Genomic DNA, 19,987 nt, shown 5'->3' with positions numbered 1-19,987 from the left:
AAATATAAATGCAAAAATATTTAAAAACTTCTTCTCCAAGAACTTTTAATATTCTTAAGTCAACAATGATATATAAATATCATTTAACTTTATAAAATGGGCTATATAGCCAAACTTGACCCTAACAACTCAGACTTTTAGGCTTATTTGGGTTGGCTCGAATACCCAAATTGTTAAATATTATTTTATTTTTTTAGTCCATTTCAATCTTTTTCTTAAAAAAAATTAAGATTTTCAATTTTTATCAAAATTTTATTAATAATTAAAAAGCATTCAAATAGTCTTAATGGGCTTAGCACTCATTGTTTTGGACAAAAGAAAACTTTCTAAACTTTCAAACCCAATCCTATACTTTTTTGGGTTTATTCTAATTGGCTCATCAAACTTGATCCAAATCACTAGCTCTAATATTTTTTAATGTATTAAAATAACTTAACATTGATCAAGAAGTTCTAAGAAAAGAACCTAATGGATTTGGGAAGGTTGGCATATTTTATAAAATTAATGGATATTCATGCATTATTATTAATTTTAAGATATCAAAAGCTCCTAGAAAAAAAGTTCATAGATATTTTTGCACCTTATATTTGCTTTTTTTTGTAAGTGTTCAACATTAACAAACGTCAGTCAAATTTAAAAGAATGGAGATTGTTGTACTTATTAAAATAAATTCATGAATATTTTTGTGCCTTTATTCACTTAAAAATATCAAGTATTCATGGAAAAAAAAGTTGCAAAGCATTTTTACATTTAACTTTTGAAAAAATATTTGTGAATGGAAGAATGAGGAAAGTTTTGGGGGGAAGGAGTTTGGCATTGGTAGACTTCTACTAGGAGAGGCAAACATTGATACCCAATATTCGATCAAAAAATGTCTTCAAGGAAAACCAATATTAAATTCCTGTATTCTGAAAAATGGACATACAACCTAGAATTGACTCAGCATCTCGTCACTAAATGGCCAATTTTACTTAGATATTCAAATATTGAAGTTTAAGACGTTATAATGACACAAGATATTCAGATTTTTTTCCCCAAAGAAAATGCTAGAAAGTTAAACGTTGAGGTATATATTGACACTTTATTTAAAAAAAAAAAATTAATGGGTTTCGCGGATTTGCACATTCAACCAAAGTTTTGATTTTAAGTTTAACCCCATCAAACTCCAATAACTTAAATGAAGCAATTTGTTTAACTCGACCAGTTATTAGTTGACACATTTGACCCATTTAACTTGTTTTGACAGCACTAAATCAAACTAATGACGTTAAATACATAGCATTTCCAATGAGACTCATGCCAACCATACCTCAAAACAATGGCCTAAGTTTATGTATATGCCAATTAAGTAGTCCAATAAATTATAATGCATAAAAACTTCAAAAAGAACTAATCATACAACACTAAACTGTAAAAACCATATATTTGCTGTAAATCAATTCAAAACCTGTCAAAGATAATCAAGATAACTACTTATATATTGTTTTCTTTCTAAGTCAATCAAATGCATCAGAAAAGAATGAGAAAAGATAAAGGATAAATGTAACATGAATTTATTAAGAGAACTAGAGATGAGAAAGTCAGATGCATGATTGACATGAATGTCCACTTGTGGTGTTAGTAAAGTATTTACACAATTGCAATGACAAAAGAAAGAAGGAATGAAATGTGATTATGATGATAAGTATGGCTCCAACTTTAAGTTGCTCCATTGCAGTGATGGATGCCATTGCAAGTTGCATTTTGGTACTTTACATTCAGACAATTCAAACCCCAGATCCGAATTGTTCGGTCATCACTGGCCGAGGCCAACATGTGGGGGTTAGCAGGATTCCAAGTCACACAGTTAACAGCTCCAGAATGACCTGGCAATGCCTCTATTAGATCCCCTGTACTTCTGTGCCATATGTATACCTGCACAAGCCACAATGGAAATTGAAAAACCATCATGATGTAGAACAAGAGGAGGGAAAGGAAAGAGAAAAGATGAGGGAAATAGCAAGGGGAGATATAAATAATGAAAGGCCTACGATGATAATAATTCTTGTTCTATTTATAGAGTACTAAACAACCTAAACCTGAATCTAAGCTTCAAGCAAAAGAAATAATTTAAAAAAAAAATAGGAAACTCTAATAAATAGGAAACAATATGATGAAAATAAACCTAATCCAAATTATTTATTTAAAAATAATGTGAATTCTAATTAAAATCATAATAAGATAGTCATAAAATTAATGATCAGTATTCCAAATCTAGGGCAGAGTCTAGACATCCATCAATAATCTCCTATCCCATCATGTCAATTTACACTTACATTTAGTAGTTCTATAGAATTGAACAGAAATGATTACCAACTTGAAAGCAATCCCTTCCCCACAAAAAGGCTGGATAGCAAAATTGCCTAGCTAGCACTTGAAGGATTGTTATGATAAAGTCAATGATTAGAGGCTTCCAGTGCTCAAAAGCCTTAGAAGTTGAAGGAAAAAGAAGTGAATAACGTCAAGAGAGAAAAGAGCCTGTGTCACACTTATAACCATAAAATTGCATTACACATCAAACAGAAACGAGCTTCTTGGCTGCTGAAATTCTCTTGAAGCAGTAATTTTTATCTTGTTGAGTGAATTTAATGTATACATGGGACTAAGCTCTAAACCTGGACTCCTCAAATGGAAGCTACGAAACACTAGTAACAAGTGGACAATGCTAAAGACGACCATAAGAATTGTAAATTTACCAAGATAGCCCTTGTTCCAAATTAGTATAGTAGAACAAACATTACATAGCCGTGTTACACCTCATTATGTCAATGAAGGTACAATCAAATTCAAAGTAAAGTGATATTTTACCCTCCAGAGATACGCTGTCTCAACTTAATTTTCTAAGTTTTATTTACCTAACATCTCAGCTCCCCAAAGAATGCTACTTTTCACTTTCGCTCCCAAATTAAGCCCTATCAATTAATGGTTGATATCGGGGGAAAAAAAAGGGGTGCACGGCCTAATGTGAAGTTGATGCCACCATAAAGTGCTTTCTTAAACCTAAAAGTGGCGTTATTTGTAATGACAGGCACAAAATACGCCACTTTGAGTTGATTTTCTTATTATTACATTTCATATCATTTTGCGACCATATTAGCTTCACATTATGTCACACATACTCATTTCTATAAACTATTTGTCTACATCAAGGGATGCAATTATGAAAAATGTGCTGTTTGGAAGACATAAATGAGACGCTAAAACTTTCAGAGAGCAAATTGAGATAAGATGTATCTATCCATGAAAGACCAAAATGTCGATCACTCTTTTGTTCTTTTGGGTTACAAATAAGGCACCGCATCTTGGGGCTAGAGTACCAAAAAAGGCAAGGTAGGAATCAAACTCAAGTACATTAAGACTTTCTAAATACTCACGTATATGGGAGGGTACGTCTTTTGCCCAGAATAGTAAATCATTCACTTAGTTTTCCTGATATGTTAATTTAACAAATTTCAAAACCAAGCAAGCCATGAAGAACACTATTTCGTGAATATTTCGTACCAATATTTTTCTTGATTATTCTGAGCCTGCATCACATATGTGAAACTAAAAAGCCTTTGCCTTCGCATAACAGAATTTACAGAAACATAAATTAACTTCAACTTACAAATTCTTAACAGCTATATTCATTTGAAGCGACAATTTGTAAAATGTAGAATGTTAATAAATTCTTACCTGTGAATCCTCACTTCCACTAGCAATAAATGCTTGCTTACGTCCACCAAAGCATGACCTAATAAGAAACCGGGTGCGTCTATGGCCTTTGTACTTGCCAACAAGCTTAGGATCACCCTCAATCTTCCAAAGATGTATTTCTTGGTTCCAAAGATTAATCAGCATGAATTTGTTATCCTTTGATAACGAAAAGGAAGTTATTGTCTGATCCTCTTCAATGAACCTCTCATCCTTAGTTTCTCTGTTGAACAACTGAACTACGTTGTCTTTACAAATACTAAGAATAGTTTCCTCATCACCCATTACTTCCAAATCAGAAATCTTAAGGGATCTTGGTCCTTTCAGAGTTTCCAATTCTTTCCCGTCCAATTCCCAAGTGCAGATGCTCTTGTCACTGAGGCCAGAAAGTATATACTTTCCAGTTGGCGCCCAAGCACAGGAGACCAGGCCAAGACCAGCTTTTTCATAGACTTGAAGGCACCGGCCAGTAGAAACATCCCAACGCTTGATGACCTCCTCTATTCCACATGTGAGGAGCTGTTGGTCATCAGGACTCCATGAAACAGAAGATACGGGTTTCTGGTGACCAGATAATTTATGCTTTACAGACAGTCCACCATCCATGCCAACCTATTAAAGAAACACCCCAAAAATATCTACCATCAATTTAAAATAGAGAGGATGTGTTGTGTGCATGCAACACCAATATCCACAGGGGTTGAAGACATTGCTCATGCTACCATTTATAAAGGAAACAACAAAATCCCAGAAAAAAGGCATATCCAGTAAGTCAACCATTCAGTTAAATGCAAACTCTATGATGACCAACAGCGATAATTAGGCTGTTCAGATCAGAGGATTTATCAAAGTTGGCTGGTTCTGCACCATGTCCAATCTAATTACTTGACCGGAGAGGGGACTAGGCCAACAGGTACAGTCTGGTTCAAAGTCTGAAACAGAAGACATAAAAAACAAACAGGTTTGGGATAATCTTATTATAAATCATTTTTACACCCAACAATGGTCAATAATTCAATTGACTAACACTTCTTTCCTGGATATGGATATATGCTTATATATTTCTGAATGGGAAATTTTATGACAGTAATTCCAGGCAAAACATTTAAGCGATAATATTGATTAATCTGACAATTGAAGCTTACTCTAAATGGAACAAGACGGAAATCTAGATGTCAATATGTAGAGTTCAAATTGCATAATTCTACGTGAAGAGTAAACCTCATTACTGACCAACCTGATCTTTAAGAAAGTCCAATAAGTAAGATGTGAAACTTCCTAGCGATCAGCCAGAATTTCTGAGAAACTATATATCACTTCTAAGAGAGTGTAAATTTCAATAGGGACCAGAGTTTTTAATAAACCTTGATATGGAACATATCAATTCTAAGTGAGAAGTAAATCACATCAGTTATAACCTGAATGTTTAAAAAGCCCCACTACATTTTACATGTCTAAAATAAATTGTTAAAAATGAAAAAGGATCAAATCACATCAAGATAACTGTAGAACAAATTAGGAAAACATACAAGTCGCATCATAATAGCTGCAATGCTGCATTCGCAACTTAGTGGGGCAAAAAAGAAGACATATTCAACAGCCCAAAATCATTCACTCGAACAGCATCCCTTGCATTTTAGAATTTCTTTTCTAAAAGGTAAGAGTTTGTAAACCCTTCACCCAGATCAAATCAGTCCTACCGGACTGCTAGACTGCTTTAAACAACTTCAACTATTGTTATTCCTTGTTTCTCCCATCTGTAAGTCTTCAATTAAATCATAAAATGATAAACTTGAGGAACAGGCAAATCATCTATGACCGCAAAGAGTTAACTAGCAATGGGTCTAAGCCATCAACAATCAGTGAAACGGTCATTTTGTCAAATTATTATAAATTACAGATCCATGAAGATAACTGCAAAGCCTTTGCCAACAGGAATTCATTATCCCTGCCTACTCTTTCATAAAGATCCAGATAAGGACAGCAAACTAAGAATGTATCACACTGTTTCAAATCACTTCGTATGTAGCTCACACACCTGCCTTCTTCTCATATAGTTAATGAACAACATTAAACAACTGAAGTGTGGAGACCAACTAGGAGAGGATCAAAGGCACTACTTATAGGAAGTAGGTCAAAAATTTCCAGGAACCTTATTAATATGCAGCCCAGGAGAGTAATTGTTCCAAAGACAGCGCTAGTTTCTTAAATTCCTGGGTTAATTTCTTTATTTTGAGCTGGTTCTCGTTCTTCCCATTTCTGTTCAGGTGAGTTTTACTTGCAGTGAACCCAAAGCAAACGATATCAGTTCTCTGTGTGAAATATTTTAGTACAAATAGAGATTTTAGGAATCAGTTTTATAAACAAATTCATTGAGTCTTTCAATAGTATTTCTCATGAACCCAGAGCGCCAACTCTTTTTTGGAGATCTACCTATTTGAAAAAGCATTCCATAAAGTCAGAGTGACACAAAATCACCAATTGATACAAAATAAAAAATAGATGACACTAAAACCAGACACCATTTAACAATATAATATCAAGAGTTATATCATGCAGATATCCTTGGAACAATGAAAGAAACCATGTGAACTTAACCAACAACATAGGACATCTATAATAATCAAATAGAAATATATGTCACTGGACAAAAGACTAAACCGGAAGTTTCCAGAGCAGTATTAGTGTACCTCCCAAATAATTGCAGACCGATCATTTGATGATGAAGCCAAATATTTCCCATTATGTGAAAATTGTACAAACCAAACTTCATCACTGTGTGCTTCCAGTATCTGTTGGAAATGAGCAGCAATAAATTAGAACATGTGACATCATAACTAAAGGAGTTTGTTGTCCAAGTCATACAAGATTCAGAAACAAACCAAACTACTGAAGAATTTGAAATCATTTTGCAAGGGAACGGACAACATCAAACAAAACGTTCATGGATAACGTGCAAAATTAAGAAACGATTTTGCCATTTTACCAGAGTAAAAAATCTCAACCCAGAGTTCAATCTGCAACTTTGCATCCCAAAAATTTCAGTTCCATATGACTTTCTTCAATATTGTTTACAGTTCAGATCTCATTTGGATCAGCTTCAATATTATGAACGACATTAAGGATTCATAAGATTGAATGCCAAGTGAAAGAACACAAATAAGAAATATGGCTATACAGAATCAAACTATACAATGTAAGAAGAATTATAAATTGATTTTCAAGAATTCAACAAAGTCAGCACTTATATCCATACTACTCTCTTTTTTCTCCTCTTTTTATGTGGATGAAAGTAAAAAATTTATTCAATTACAATGTAAATTAGCAATCAGATTTCCATCCCTAAAATGACCCATGCTCAAGCACACAGCTTTTTTAATTTTTTTTTTTTGGGTAAACATAACTTTTTGGTCCCTATACTTTACTCGCATTTTGCTTTTGGTTCCTATATTTTTTTTTTGGGTATTTTAAGTACCTACACTTTTGTTTTCTATTGTTTTGGATCATTCCAAGGCCCCTACACTTTGCTCTTAGATGGATCAAAAATAATGAAAACAAAAATGTAAGGACCTAAAACACCAAAAAAAAAATATAGGAACCAAAAGCAAAACGCAAGTAAAGTATAGAGATTATAAGTTATGTTTATCCTTTTTTTTTCTCTGTGATAAAAATATTACAAGACATGCTAATAATGGCAACTAAACAACTAAACCAGCAGCAATTTCTACAAATTCTATATCTTTTCTCTTTTATCCAACCTGGATTTGTAGTTGGAACTTGAAGAAAATCAAAATATCAAACCCAAGTCCATAAATCAATGAAAAAAACCATATGCAGTTGAATATTCAGAAAGTTATAAATTGAAGCTTCTGAAATACTGAGGGAAAAAATCAATTTATTTCCAGGGAGAGGAAGTGCATGGCAAGATACTTTGAAGGTGTGCCATATTAACTATAACTGAGTGCATATGAGATTACACAGCAGTATTCAGAGATAATTCTCACCAACGCCCACATTTGGAATAAATCAGTTTTGATGGCTTCTTGCAATCATGAGTTTCTTTATTCATGCAATAATGTGCTATTGAGAATAATAACATGGCATAATACAATTGCCAATTATTTGTACGAGAAGTCACACCACTTGGGAAGAAAAAAGAGACAACCAATATCATGGTTTCCATGTTCTGGAACTTTTAAAGTTGTTTCCTAAGTTGAAAAGCACGCAAGGATTAGGATCTCTTTTACTTTGAGGTTTTGCTTTTTTTTTTTTTTTTCCATCTTCGTTTTTAAAGAATACCTTTTACTCTTTGTTTTTTCATGCGTCTCTTTCTCAAGAAAATTCCTTTTCGTCACCACTAAGGAAAAATTAAAGGAAAATAAAAAAACAATAATAATAATAATTTTGCTAAACCAGATCCGTATCCTTTAACTGGACTTGGAAAATAAGTACAGCAAGACAAAATCTGAATAAATACATATCGCACTGGTGTGTCAGTCTTGCCTCAAGTGGACATGACGTGACTTCCTGCACTGGATGCAATGGTAAAAATGGACAATTGATGCAAACAGAAGGATTTTTTCACCAAAACTTCAAGTTGTACATCACTGCATCAAAAGTGCAAGCAATCCATGTGATGTGGGGTTTTATGAAGGGTATCCTTCTGCTTGAAGGAGGCAGGCTTCAAGTTGTTGAACTAGATGAAACGTCAAAAATGTGTGCCCATGGAGATCACACCAATTGTTTTACAAAAGTGAATGTGGCGGTATTTAACGCAAGGTAACTAACAGCAGGTATACAAAGGTCAACGCATCATATCATTATCAATAGATGCAATTTCCAAAGGAAGTCGTAGAGTCCACACATTCACAGCAAGGCATACAAGAACCTGGTCCAGACAAGCACTGACACTCAAAATTGAGAATTGAAACGAACCAATACAAGACTAGGAAAAAGGTCTGTAAGCAGTAAGGTGATGCAGGAACATCCAATATATCTATATATCTATATATCTATATATATATATAAAATAAAATCTATCAAAAGTCGCACTATTATAAGCCACAAACAATGCTTAAACTCCATGCAATGCATGGGAAAACATGTCCAGTTATAAGCATACCAAAGTGAATAGAATCCAATAAGAATAGTTTAAGTTATCCCATGTCAATGAGGGAATAAAAGATGCTAGAACAAAAGGAAATTCCAATGGTCATGCAAACAAAATAAGAAAACATCTTCACATATTTTCCAATAAAAATATCACTCTTGACACCAAAAATCTATATACCCCAACTTGTAGAGTTGTAGTTAATTCATCGCTTATCTCCAAAGCAAATGCAGAAGGAAAGGGGGGAGGGTTTTTACAGTGCCTCAACACTAACAATAGATCAATGCCATTAACAGGATTTCAGGTTAGCAATCACAAAATCTAGAACTTCCCAAAAAATGAAGTATGACCACTGAATGTAAAAAGAAAAGAAAGTAATTCATACGACAGTAAAAAATAAGCAACAATCTCAGCACTCGATATAGATTTTGAAGAAAGAAAGAAAGAAACAGCTTCAACTAGTAGACAGGATTTAATCCTCCAACCAGCAAATAATAAAATGATGATGTTACCATAAACAACCAGCAAGTCTAGAAGTCCAATAAAGAGCCTAACATCAACTACTGTGTGCAAAAGTCAAAAGTAAACATCTAATATGAAGCTTAATACATCTGTTAGACATATTATTTCTAACCTGTAATGTTCTAGATGGTATCTGATCTTTCCCACAGTGATGATCAGAGTATAATGACATATCCTTATCCAATGAGTTGTGAAATAAGCAAGCCTCTCGTTGCAAGATAAGGGCTTGCTCAACTAGATGCTCCAACCTCTTTTCAGGAATCAATACTGTTGGAGGGAGCAGTTTCTGCAATTCCTCCAGCAGTTTTGACCGAGAACTTGCCTTCACAATACCTTGCTTAGTAGAACCATTTTTGCCACATGGAGATAGAGACACAATGCAAGAAGAAAGCTCACGAAGTCTACTGCTATTGACACAAAGTGGTGCAATCTCAGTCCTTAAGGTCTTCAATGCATCCATGACCTTCTCCCGATCCAAAAGCTCAAAAAATTTCTGTTCCAAGATTAAAAAAGAGGCTGACTTGACAGTGTTTTCATCTGCTAGACCAATATTATGCAATGTTGCGATACTTTCATCCCAGTGGCCATCAACTATTTGCTGGATAAACAGATTTACCACAGATGAATGTAAAGGTATCCCAGACTCCTCCTCTAAATGTGCTCCACTCTTTTTATAACCAAGAGAGTATAAAGCCTTTGCAATAATCCGGACAAATTCCTCTCTCTTAATAACTCCTTTTGAGCCGACTACATCTTCGCCCCCTTCTGATGGTAGGGGCCGAGCCATCAAAGCACTTGACGAGCCACCAATGGGCTCAACAGAAGATGAACCGTTTGACAGGGCTACTAATCCCTTAGAGGATAATTTCATTCGTTTTAAGGCTGGTTCTTCATCCTCCACACCTCCCATGAAATGTGCACCTCAGCCCATATATATTTTCAGCTTTGAGAAACAATACAAGAGTATAACTCGAAAAATACCTCAGAAGAATCGCCAAAAAGAAATCCCTGCATATTAATGGTCCAAGAATCAGCACTGAATACCACAAAAATTAAGCTACAGAGCTGAAACATATAATTTTAACACCAATCTCTCCTTAATTGAAACAATAAATGAATACAGCAAAGAAGAGGAGTAATAAATTCAAGCTGTATTGCTTCAAGGCACAATGTTACTAACAAATTCTTCCGAAGAATGAAACATTTGCTCGCTGCCCAGCAAAAGTTCTGCAAAGGCTATGTGGAATACAAAAACACCCATCAACAAAGAGGTTGGACTCAACAGTAGGTAACCAAAAAAAAAATCCACTTTCCGCGGAAACAAACAAACCCAAGGCCAAAAAAATTAGATATCATCAAACCAAGATACATCACAAGAATCGACATCAAAAGTTACAGATCCAAAACAAGCATAACAAGAACCAGAATAAGACAACGATGATTGTTATGGCGATCCACCGACTTACCCAGACAGCAGGGGAACGATCCGCAGTTGGCCGGAGGCGCGATCGTGACTTCAACCGCGCCGACGCCTTGTTCTTGGACGATTCTTAGCTTCAGTTACCAGAGATAACAGGCGCCGAAAATCCCACCCACACCAAAGCTTGTCCCTGAGGTTCCTGATGATGAATGGGGTATTTATACACGCAGAGAGAGAAGCGAGGAATGAACGCATAAAAAATAATAATCCCACAGGTCTATCAAAATTCGATTTTCTTTTTTCTTTCTTTGTTGTCTTGTGTCCCTCTTTAGCTTCTTCTCTTTCCCTCTAGTCTCCGCTCTCTCTCGCGAAATGACGATCACCCCCCTTGCGCCTTTGCCAATTTCTTTTGGGCTTTTCTTTCTTCTGCTATGGACATGGATATGGTATATACTTTCCTTGCTCCTCAAACCATCAACTTTTTGTTCCTCAATGCAACCCATCCCCGTTTTCTAATCCTTCATCATTCATTTCACACTTAATTCTTCACCTAACTAGATGCGTTAATGTAATTTTCAGACATTATTGTAGTGTGATTCTCTTAATAAATCATATTATAAAGATTATGTTGTAGATATCCATAACTTATAACTGTTAGAATTTCTTTATCTTTAATGTTCTCATAAATGGCATGGTAGAAATTTATTAGTCTTAATAATTTATAACCTTTAAAGGTTACATAATACACTATTATATGTCTCATTATATTTTTATAACATAAGAATAAGACTTAAATAGTTGGAGGTCTATAAATAGATATCATGCTTAAAGCATATGTACACTAGTGAATAAGAATTCTTTTTCATTATATTCTCTTCATTTTTTATATTGTCTTGTCCTTCTTTACTTTTTATATTAACTATATTTTACAATAATTTTGCATTTGATAGTATTATTAATTGATAATTAAATCGCATGCCCCTCCTATATAGAAAAGTCATTCCAACATAACTATCTTGATATGCTATAACTATACTCTGCTGGTATATTTTAAAATAAGAAGTGTTTAGTGATTTACAACTAACATATCGCTTGATTATAATTTGTTGAGATAATGAATTTTTTTTACCTTCAACTTTATTTTAATTATTCAATTCCTAAAATTCAATATTTATCAATCAAATTTCTAAAGTTCCAAAGTCATACACCATTTGTCCTTTTAATGTGAAGAGGGTAATAATAGTATAAAGACTAATTATGTGTGATTATAAAATTTTAGAGACTTGGTTGATAGAAATTAAATTTCAAAAACTACATTCAGGGATCAAGAATTTTATTTTCACTGATTTTTTGTGTAAAATTTAGTTATGTCTTGAGACATTTTTTTTTCTCTTTCTCTATACCCAATTTCCTTGTTAGTAACTTACTTATATTTTTGTCACTTTAATCTTAACTCACTCTCACAGCGAAATTCTTTTAAAAAAGTTATGACATGAGTTATCAACTTATTTTAAGGCAAGTGATGAGGGTTCTTATTTTTAAACAAGCGGTGAGGAGTTAAATTTCTTACTTTTATATAAAATATTCTACTTTTATCATTGATATTTTGAAAGAAAATTACCATTTTTAGTCCTTTAAACCAACTTAATTATACCAACGACCAAGAAGATATATAGGATGGACCAAGCCGGGCTTATTAATCTTGCTCAAGTCTTAGTTTTATTTTCTTAACTTCTTAATAAAGAGTATATTTTATTTTATTTTTAAATATCATTATGATACAAACTTAAGACGTTACTATCGTTAAAGCACATTATGCAGAGGGATACGTCACTTGAAATAGTCATAGCACCGTATTGTTTTAGCTCTTCATACGTTGGATAACAGGATAATAATTGAATCCTTAACGATCAGAACGATCAGATTATTAACTCATTAATTATTTATGTGTCAACTTACATATCTCCACTAATAATCTTAATGCGATCATATGAACAGTATGGAAATTAAACATAAAGTATTGATCACATTTAGATGATTACCAAGTTATGTCTTTCAAGGACCATGTTATCAATTTTCTATTTTTTTTGTTATTCTCTATTTCTAATATATACATCTTTATGCATGCACGTTGGTTTGGTTCTTTTCTTCCGTCGAGATGATCTTATCTATATCGTGTACGATGAGTTTGCTTTGGTTTTAAAACACCGCAAAATCAATAATAACCAAATCCAACCCTTGGAAATTATTCCTAATTTTTACAATTCTTATAATGTGAAAATGAATAAAACCAAATACAGAAATTGAGTTACCAAATGAACACGAAAAGTATCGTCATAAATTAAGAGAACACAAGTAATCTATCCATGCACCCTCCATATATAAGCTTAAAGGTCAAGAGTTTTTCTTTCTTAAATACAATTATTTCTATGCTATTGAGTTATCAGAATATTTAAGATTGTTAAATCTAAATAAGGGTTTATGTTTCATGGCTTTTTTTTTCCCCCAATCTCCAAAGCTTTTACAGTTTTCTTCTAAAAAACATTGATAAATATCTTCATGGGTACAAATGCAACAAGGTATACAAAGCATTCGTTCAAGTAATTTTAGTGGGAAAAAAAAAACATTTCATTGCCACAAATTACATTACATGCCTTGAATTTTCAAAATCACAATGTTCTTTTGCTAATAACAAAATTTGAAGCATAAAGATATTCATAATTATTTTTTAAACGAAGTTAAATTGATATTCTCATTAAACGAAGTTCATGCTATGCTCTTGTTTTTTTTTAATCAAAATTTTGTTCTATAGGGTTTTTCTAATAAGACTTTTAATGAGAGGATTTTATCATATATTGTATACTTTTTTTTCCTTCACTAAACTTATGTTTCACTGAGTTTTTTTAATAAGATTTTAATGAGGCATGGTATTTGTTTATGAACATCTAAAAGAGAGTATTATAAATATTATAATATAATTATGAATATCTATAACATTTCAAAAGTTGTCATTTGGCATTTTTCAATTAAAACTAAATAACTCACAACATAAACAACATCTTAAGAGTTTATCATGCGTGATTAATACATGTGTTATATATTTTATAATTATGTAAATTTATTCTTTAAACGTAACTCTTGCAATAATATTTAAAGACAAGTAGCCTATAACTAATAAGTATTTACTAAATGATTGTAAGCTTGTAGTGAACAAGAATCTTTTCCTATTTTCCTCTCTTAATTTTTTTTGTCTTGTTTATTTTTCTCGTCTCAATCCTTTTATTTTTTTTATAACATTTTTAACTTTATATATATATATATATATATAATTAAATATAAATATTTTTATTTTTAGTGTCTCCAGAATTGATAATCTAACTTATTTGATGTACAAGGGTTATTTTCTAAACTAGTTATTTATGAGCGAGAATACTTGGCAATATTATCAACAAGTTGTTAAAATTAATAGTAATTAGTATTAGTAATTATAATCACTAGATACATGAACATATTAATTCTAAATACATTCTCCAATATTGAGCGTCAAGAAAGCCATAAAAAATTGAAACAGCGGCTAACTTCAGTTGAAAAAAATTCTTTGAACTTCACTCGCAAATTCCTGAGACGTTCTAAAACTCAATTATAAATCTGCAATATATCTCCAAGAACATTCAAAGTTCTTGCCAAATATTCGCCGTCTTAATCCTTATGCTCAATTTTTCCTCAGTCAAAGTGTCAGCAAACCCGACAACTTCTTGCATGTTGCCTATCTGTCATCCATGTCTGTTAATATGATAGACATCAATTATTAAAAAAAAAAAGTTAGGGATATTTTTGTTTTTAAATTATTTTTAAGTTAAAGCATATTTTTATTCTTAAATTACTTGTAAAAGAATATTTAATATTTTAAATTATTTATTATAATAATAAAAAGGGATAATATTGCCTGACAGTTTAAAAATTATAAACATTATTAGATTTTTTTAAGTGCTTTTTTGCCTTGGGTGTTTGTACTCATATTTTTTATATTAATAAAATTACTTCATTTATTAAAAAATATAAGATATTTTTAATTGAATTTTATTACTCAATAAAATAGTTATTTATTTTAAATTAACATTATCTTTTTATATTTACCTCTATTAAACACTTTACAATAAATATAAAATTATTCATCAATATAAATATTTAAAAAAGTAATGATTATATTTTAAATTAACATTATTTTAAATTTTTTAAAATATTTTTAAAATATTTTAATTTTTTTAACGAAGGTAGCAATTTAAAAAAAAAAAAATTAGTGAAAGCCATTTTCATTATTTCTCTGCTGCCTCTTCTCTCCTACTTTATCATCGTTGAATTCGAGTCCCCTGTTTTGGTAATAGAAAAACAGAGCCACTTTGAAGCTCTAGATGGCGCTAACGATTGTAACTGCAACAAGGAAGATGCTCTGGCTGCTGGTTATGCCTCTGCTGATGAAGCTGCTGCTCATAATTCTGGCAGGCATCGCGATCGTGAGCGCAAGCGAGGTCCGATCAACAGCTTTGACCGTTCATCAGTTTTAGCTTTCTTCACGGCGGTCTATTATCGTTTATCAATTTTTCTCTTCTCTATATGTTTTTATAATTATATATATATATATATATATATTAAAACTAATACTTAATGTAATATTAACAAAACTAATGCTTAGAAGCTGCTTCAGCTTGTTTGGGTGAGAAGCCACATGCGTCAATGAGATACGATGCTCCAACACAGTTTAGCAGCAAGATGAAACAAGCATCTGCAAACGAACGATGCGATTCTCTCTTATTAGTTAATCATTGTCCGCTTATTATTCAAGTCCTAAGGACGGGCATGCACGGACGAGCTTTAAGGTGGCTCTGTTTTTCGATTACCAAAACAGGGACTCGAATTCGACGACGATAAAGTAGAAGAGAGAAGAGAGAGTAAAGTGAGATGATAAAAACTGAGCCTAACTAGCTTCAGTTAATGGAGGTTTATCATTTTTAAACGCTAGGGTAACTTTGCTTGCGTTTATTTAGTTCGGATGACATTGTTACCTTGAGCAGTTTAAAATATTGAGGGCTCTTAATAGCTTGGAAGCAAAAATCTTCCTTAACCTATTATTTTATCAGAAGTACTCACCAGCTTTTTAGGCGGTGCAACGTAGTCCCTCAATTCTTATATATATAATATTTTTAATTAAATTATACAAATTAATAAAATTTAATTATTTAATTAAAGACACGGTACGTTCCAATTTCACCCTAATTATAGTGAATAGAAAAATAATTTTTTTAAAGTAAATTAATGAGAATGCTTATTTTATTATTTTTTTTTAATTTAATAAGGATATAATGATTTATTTATTAAAAAAATAATAAAAATTTCTAACCAATATCTTATATACAGAAATGGTGAAAGTAATACATGAATTCAAAAAAAAAAAAAAAATAAAGCATTTCACTGCATCTTCCGCGCGCCCCCCCCCCCCTTTTTTTTCTGAGTGGCAACAAACAGATGTTATCACCCACTAAACGGAAGGTCTAAGTTGCTACAATTTTTTAGTTAATGGATTAATTTGCAACCTGTCATGGTACGGGTACCAATGCTTTTCAAGGACCTCTTTTAAGTTAATGGATTAATGTAAAAATAGTTTAAAAGCAAATATGATCTTTGATTTGAAAAAAAAAAAAATTTAGCTGTTCAAGGACCTTCTCAAGTTATTTGTCAAAAACTGTATCACAAAATTTAAAAAATTAATTAATTATAATAATATATTTAAAATAAAATAAGTGGATTAAAATACTTTGTATTAATTAATATAAATATATATTAAATGTTTTTCATTAATGTAAATTATGAGAGGTGATTTAAAAAATATATAATAAATATTTATTAAAATAAATGATTTTATTTATAAAAAAATACAAGCCAATATTTTCTCTGATAATAAAAACAGAGGGGGCACAACTTTAAATGCCTTGTAAGAGACATAAAAGGAAAGGAAGCATGGGAACCTCGAACTCCATGAAAATTAAGATAATCAATATCCTCGAAATAATGAAACTTTTTTTTTTGGGGGGGGGGGGGAAGAGGGCCAGAAAACTCAAAAACATGAATTAAAAATAAACACTTGACGATGATTTACATGCAGATTGTCCTTTCATGTGTGTTGAATTTTTAAGCAACACTGAAAGAGCTTGCTGTAGCCTCAACAAATCTCCTTGCCCCCTTGAACCACCTCTTGTCTCCTGCTTGAGCCTTGCAAATGTACAACTTCCCACCCTTCACTGTTGCTGTGATCAATTGGTGCTTCCCACCTTCATCTCCATCAGCAGTCTTGTCAGCACTGTCACAGCATAGTACTGGTTCCCACCAATCACAGGCGATGAACTCTCCAAGATGTTCGCCGTTGCCACGACATCTGATTCAAACCCACCCTGGCCAATTGATAAAGTTCAGAACAAGTTTGATCATGCCAGGTTATCTGGTTTAATTTGTTCTTCAAGGCCAAATTAAGCCTATAGTGATTAACTTCAGAACTGATGACTGAATTTTTGTTAAACTCATCATCATGCTTCATTCTTTTTTACTACCAGCAGTTGAAACACTCAAATGTTAGCAAAGAAAATGTGTGCCTAAATTTCCCATTTGATGAGCTCTGTCCAGAGCAATTTTATGTTCTCATGGTTCTCATCAAGATGTCTTATCATGGCAGTGTAAGTGTATGAATGAAACACTTAAAAAAACACAAGTATGTCTGTACATGATTTTAATCCAAAGGTACAATTGATTGTAAGCCTGAATAGCTGTGTCACAGAGCAGAGCAGTTAATTACCTCAGCATCAGTTTTGCCAAAGTAGGCTTGTTTTCCTAGTAAATAATCCACCTGAATAAGAGGCAAAACCATGTCTTGGTTAAACATTATGCTTCTAAACAAAAAAATTGCAGTACTTGATGTAAAAAGAAGTGGAGATTTATAACAGATTTACCGTAGAGAGGAACTCTTCGGGTGAACCATAGTCAGTAATGGATTTCTTCTCAGTATCAGTGACTGTGACGGTGACGTAGCTGTTGCCATCGAAGTTGTCCTCAAACCTAAGAACCTGACCTGGGTATTCAACCTCCTTGCTCGGGTTCCACTTGGAGGGGATTGAGAGCTTGAATCCATTTCCGTTGTAGGGAATGAAGTCTGTGTTTGTCTTTGGCTTTCCAAACACATTGGCTGCAGGCAAAACAATCTTAATTCATCAATTTTTCCAAAGAATCTGCTTGATCTTCAGCATTGCCCAAGCAGATATATATTTCCATTACCTCACATGGGTTGTTCAATTAGTGAAGATTGTGATTACTTATAAGCTATTATATATCATCGCCTCTCAATTAGGATTTTGCATGAACTCTCACTAACTGAATCATTGAACGAGAAGGTGGCAACTCAATGGGCTAGTCACAACCATGTTCCGTATTCCTTTCAGCTTGTATCAAAAATTGGAATAAAGACAGAGAAGTTAAAATGTAGGTCAAAATAACGAATGGACCCTACTCGCAAACTAATTCTATGTCGCGCAATCCAAACTTGTAAGCTATCAAGTTCATCATATCCCATGCATTTCGGGTAATGCGTAATCATAAATTCTCACATCTTTCACTATAAATATCTGGGTCATCAAGAGAGAAAAAGGGAAAATACCAGCTTCACCATAGGCAGCATCAGCAGGAGAGACCTTAGAGGCAGCAGCTCCGACACCAATGAGCACGGTGAGAGCAAATCGGCGAGAGACGAGGCTGACATCATCGTCTTGCTTCTGGGCTTTACAAACAATCTGGTTTGGCTTGCGGTGTAGCACAAGACGCTGAGAAGAAGAAGAAGAAGAAGAAGAAGAAGAAGAACCAGTAGTACCGAGGGCGTGGTGGTGCAAGAAGCATTGAGTAGAGGCCATTTTGGTGCTTAGTGTCACTCAGCGAACAAATTGGAGAGGATGTTAACAATTGTGAGCTTGGAATTGAATTGGCTTAGTTTTTTGATGCTGATGAGCCATTGGAAATGTGGCGTTTGGAATTGGATGGTTGATGATTTTGGAAAGTTTGGATTAGATTCTTGTCGTTGGATCAGGTTATAGAGGCTCTCGTTGCTGCCACCTGGAACTACGCTTGCTGATTTTCTCCACGTCATAACTCATAACCAACATTGAAATTGGTGTGGCGGAAAGGAACGAAGAAATTATATAATGTTGGAAGCAATGCCAATGACCTGTCTCAAATATAGTCCGTCGGTCTTGTCCCTATTATAAAAGGTTTTTTGGAAAAAACTTTTATATATAAAAAAATAAATTATTTAATTTTTATAATTTTAACTTCATTATAATTCAATTTTTAAATTTCCAGTTGTTATAATTTGATTCTTATAATTTTAACTCAATTTCAACTCAATCTCTATAATTTTAAACATTAAAAAAAATTAATCCTTATATTTTAAAGAATAAAATTATGAAGATTAAAATTATGTTACAAATTTAAGACTAATATTTTAAATTATTAAATATTTTTTACCTTTATTTTTGATAAGAACACTTTTAATCTTTATAAAGATTATAAGATTTTTTTATTTTTTAAAATATAGGAACTAATATTTTAAATAGTTAAAATTACAGAGATTATATTGCAAGAGTAAAAACTTAGGAATTTAATTAGAACCAAATTAAAACTATAAATATTGAATTACAACAAATTAAAATTTAAAAATAAAAGTTACAATCATATCAAAACTATAATAATTCAATGGTTTATTTTCCTTCTAAATTTTAATGTAAGTTATATTAATAGAATTATTAATTAATATTTTTCAATTTTATTTATGTTACAAATTATTAAAATAATAATTTAATTTTAATTTAGTGTTTTTATATGATTTCTCGAATTTGTTGTCTTTCCCTCTCTTTATCTCCAAAACTTTAATTTGTTTCCCATAAAAGAAAAACGCAGCATATTAATTTGAAAAGCATTCTATTTATTTTCTAAAAGTTGTATCTTATTAGGATTAAAGTTGAAATATTTTAAAATTTTAAGATGGGTGATAAATTAACAAGGTGATCATTGAAAGTAATTTATCGTAGGGGCAAGAGGAAATGCAAGTACATATAAATCAGTACTATATTTAATAGGTTAGCTGAAGGTTGTATCAAATGAAAGCGTGA

The 19,987-nt window shown here is 32.5% G+C and overlaps 2 protein-coding genes across 2 annotated transcripts; both read right to left on the bottom strand.

Moving 5' to 3' along the window:
• Positions 1-1,537: 1,537 nt before the first annotated feature.
• On the bottom strand, positions 1,538-11,167 carry LOC129302329 (WD repeat-containing protein 26 homolog). Its single transcript, XM_054941120.1, has 5 exons — positions 10,831-11,167; positions 9,477-10,372; positions 6,423-6,524; positions 3,715-4,344; positions 1,538-1,914 (listed from the first exon to the last, which is right to left on the bottom strand). The coding sequence occupies exons 2-5, from the start codon at positions 10,272-10,274 to the stop codon at positions 1,699-1,701; spliced, it is 1,746 nt and encodes a 581-aa protein (XP_054797095.1). The 5' UTR covers positions 10,275-10,372; positions 10,831-11,167; the 3' UTR covers positions 1,538-1,698.
• Positions 11,168-16,789: 5,622 nt separating this feature from the next.
• LOC129303527 (oxygen-evolving enhancer protein 2, chloroplastic-like) lies at positions 16,790-18,841 on the bottom strand. Its single transcript, XM_054942901.1, is given in 5 exon segments — positions 16,790-17,131; positions 17,134-17,230; positions 17,629-17,679; positions 17,783-18,015; positions 18,484-18,841. Coding segments are annotated over 5 exon segments (792 nt in total). The 5' UTR covers positions 18,734-18,841; the 3' UTR covers positions 16,790-16,970.
• Between the last annotated feature and the right edge of the window lie 1,146 nt (positions 18,842-19,987).

This window comes from Prosopis cineraria, unplaced genomic scaffold, assembly GCF_029017545.1.
Source record: "Prosopis cineraria cultivar Desert tree isolate PC_DT_omini unplaced genomic scaffold, ASM2901754v1 PC2, whole genome shotgun sequence".
Taxonomy (NCBI): Eukaryota; Viridiplantae; Streptophyta; class Magnoliopsida; order Fabales; family Fabaceae; genus Prosopis; species Prosopis cineraria.
This window is presented reverse-complemented; position numbering and strand designations above follow the sequence as displayed.

Bases quoted from the DNA above. Each gene is read 5' to 3' on its own strand.
- LOC129302329 (XM_054941120.1), bottom strand. From the start codon at position 10,274: ATGGGAGGTGTGGAGGATGAAGAACCAGCCTTAAAACGAATGAAATTA. The intron at 4,345-6,422 runs GTACACTAATAC...TTTCTTTAATAG, and splicing joins GGTCTGCAATTATTTGGGAG to GTTGGCATGGATGGTGGACT. The intron at 1,915-3,714 runs GTAAGAATTTAT...TGGCTTGTGCAG, and splicing joins GTGGAAGTGAGGATTCACAG to GTATACATATGGCACAGAAG.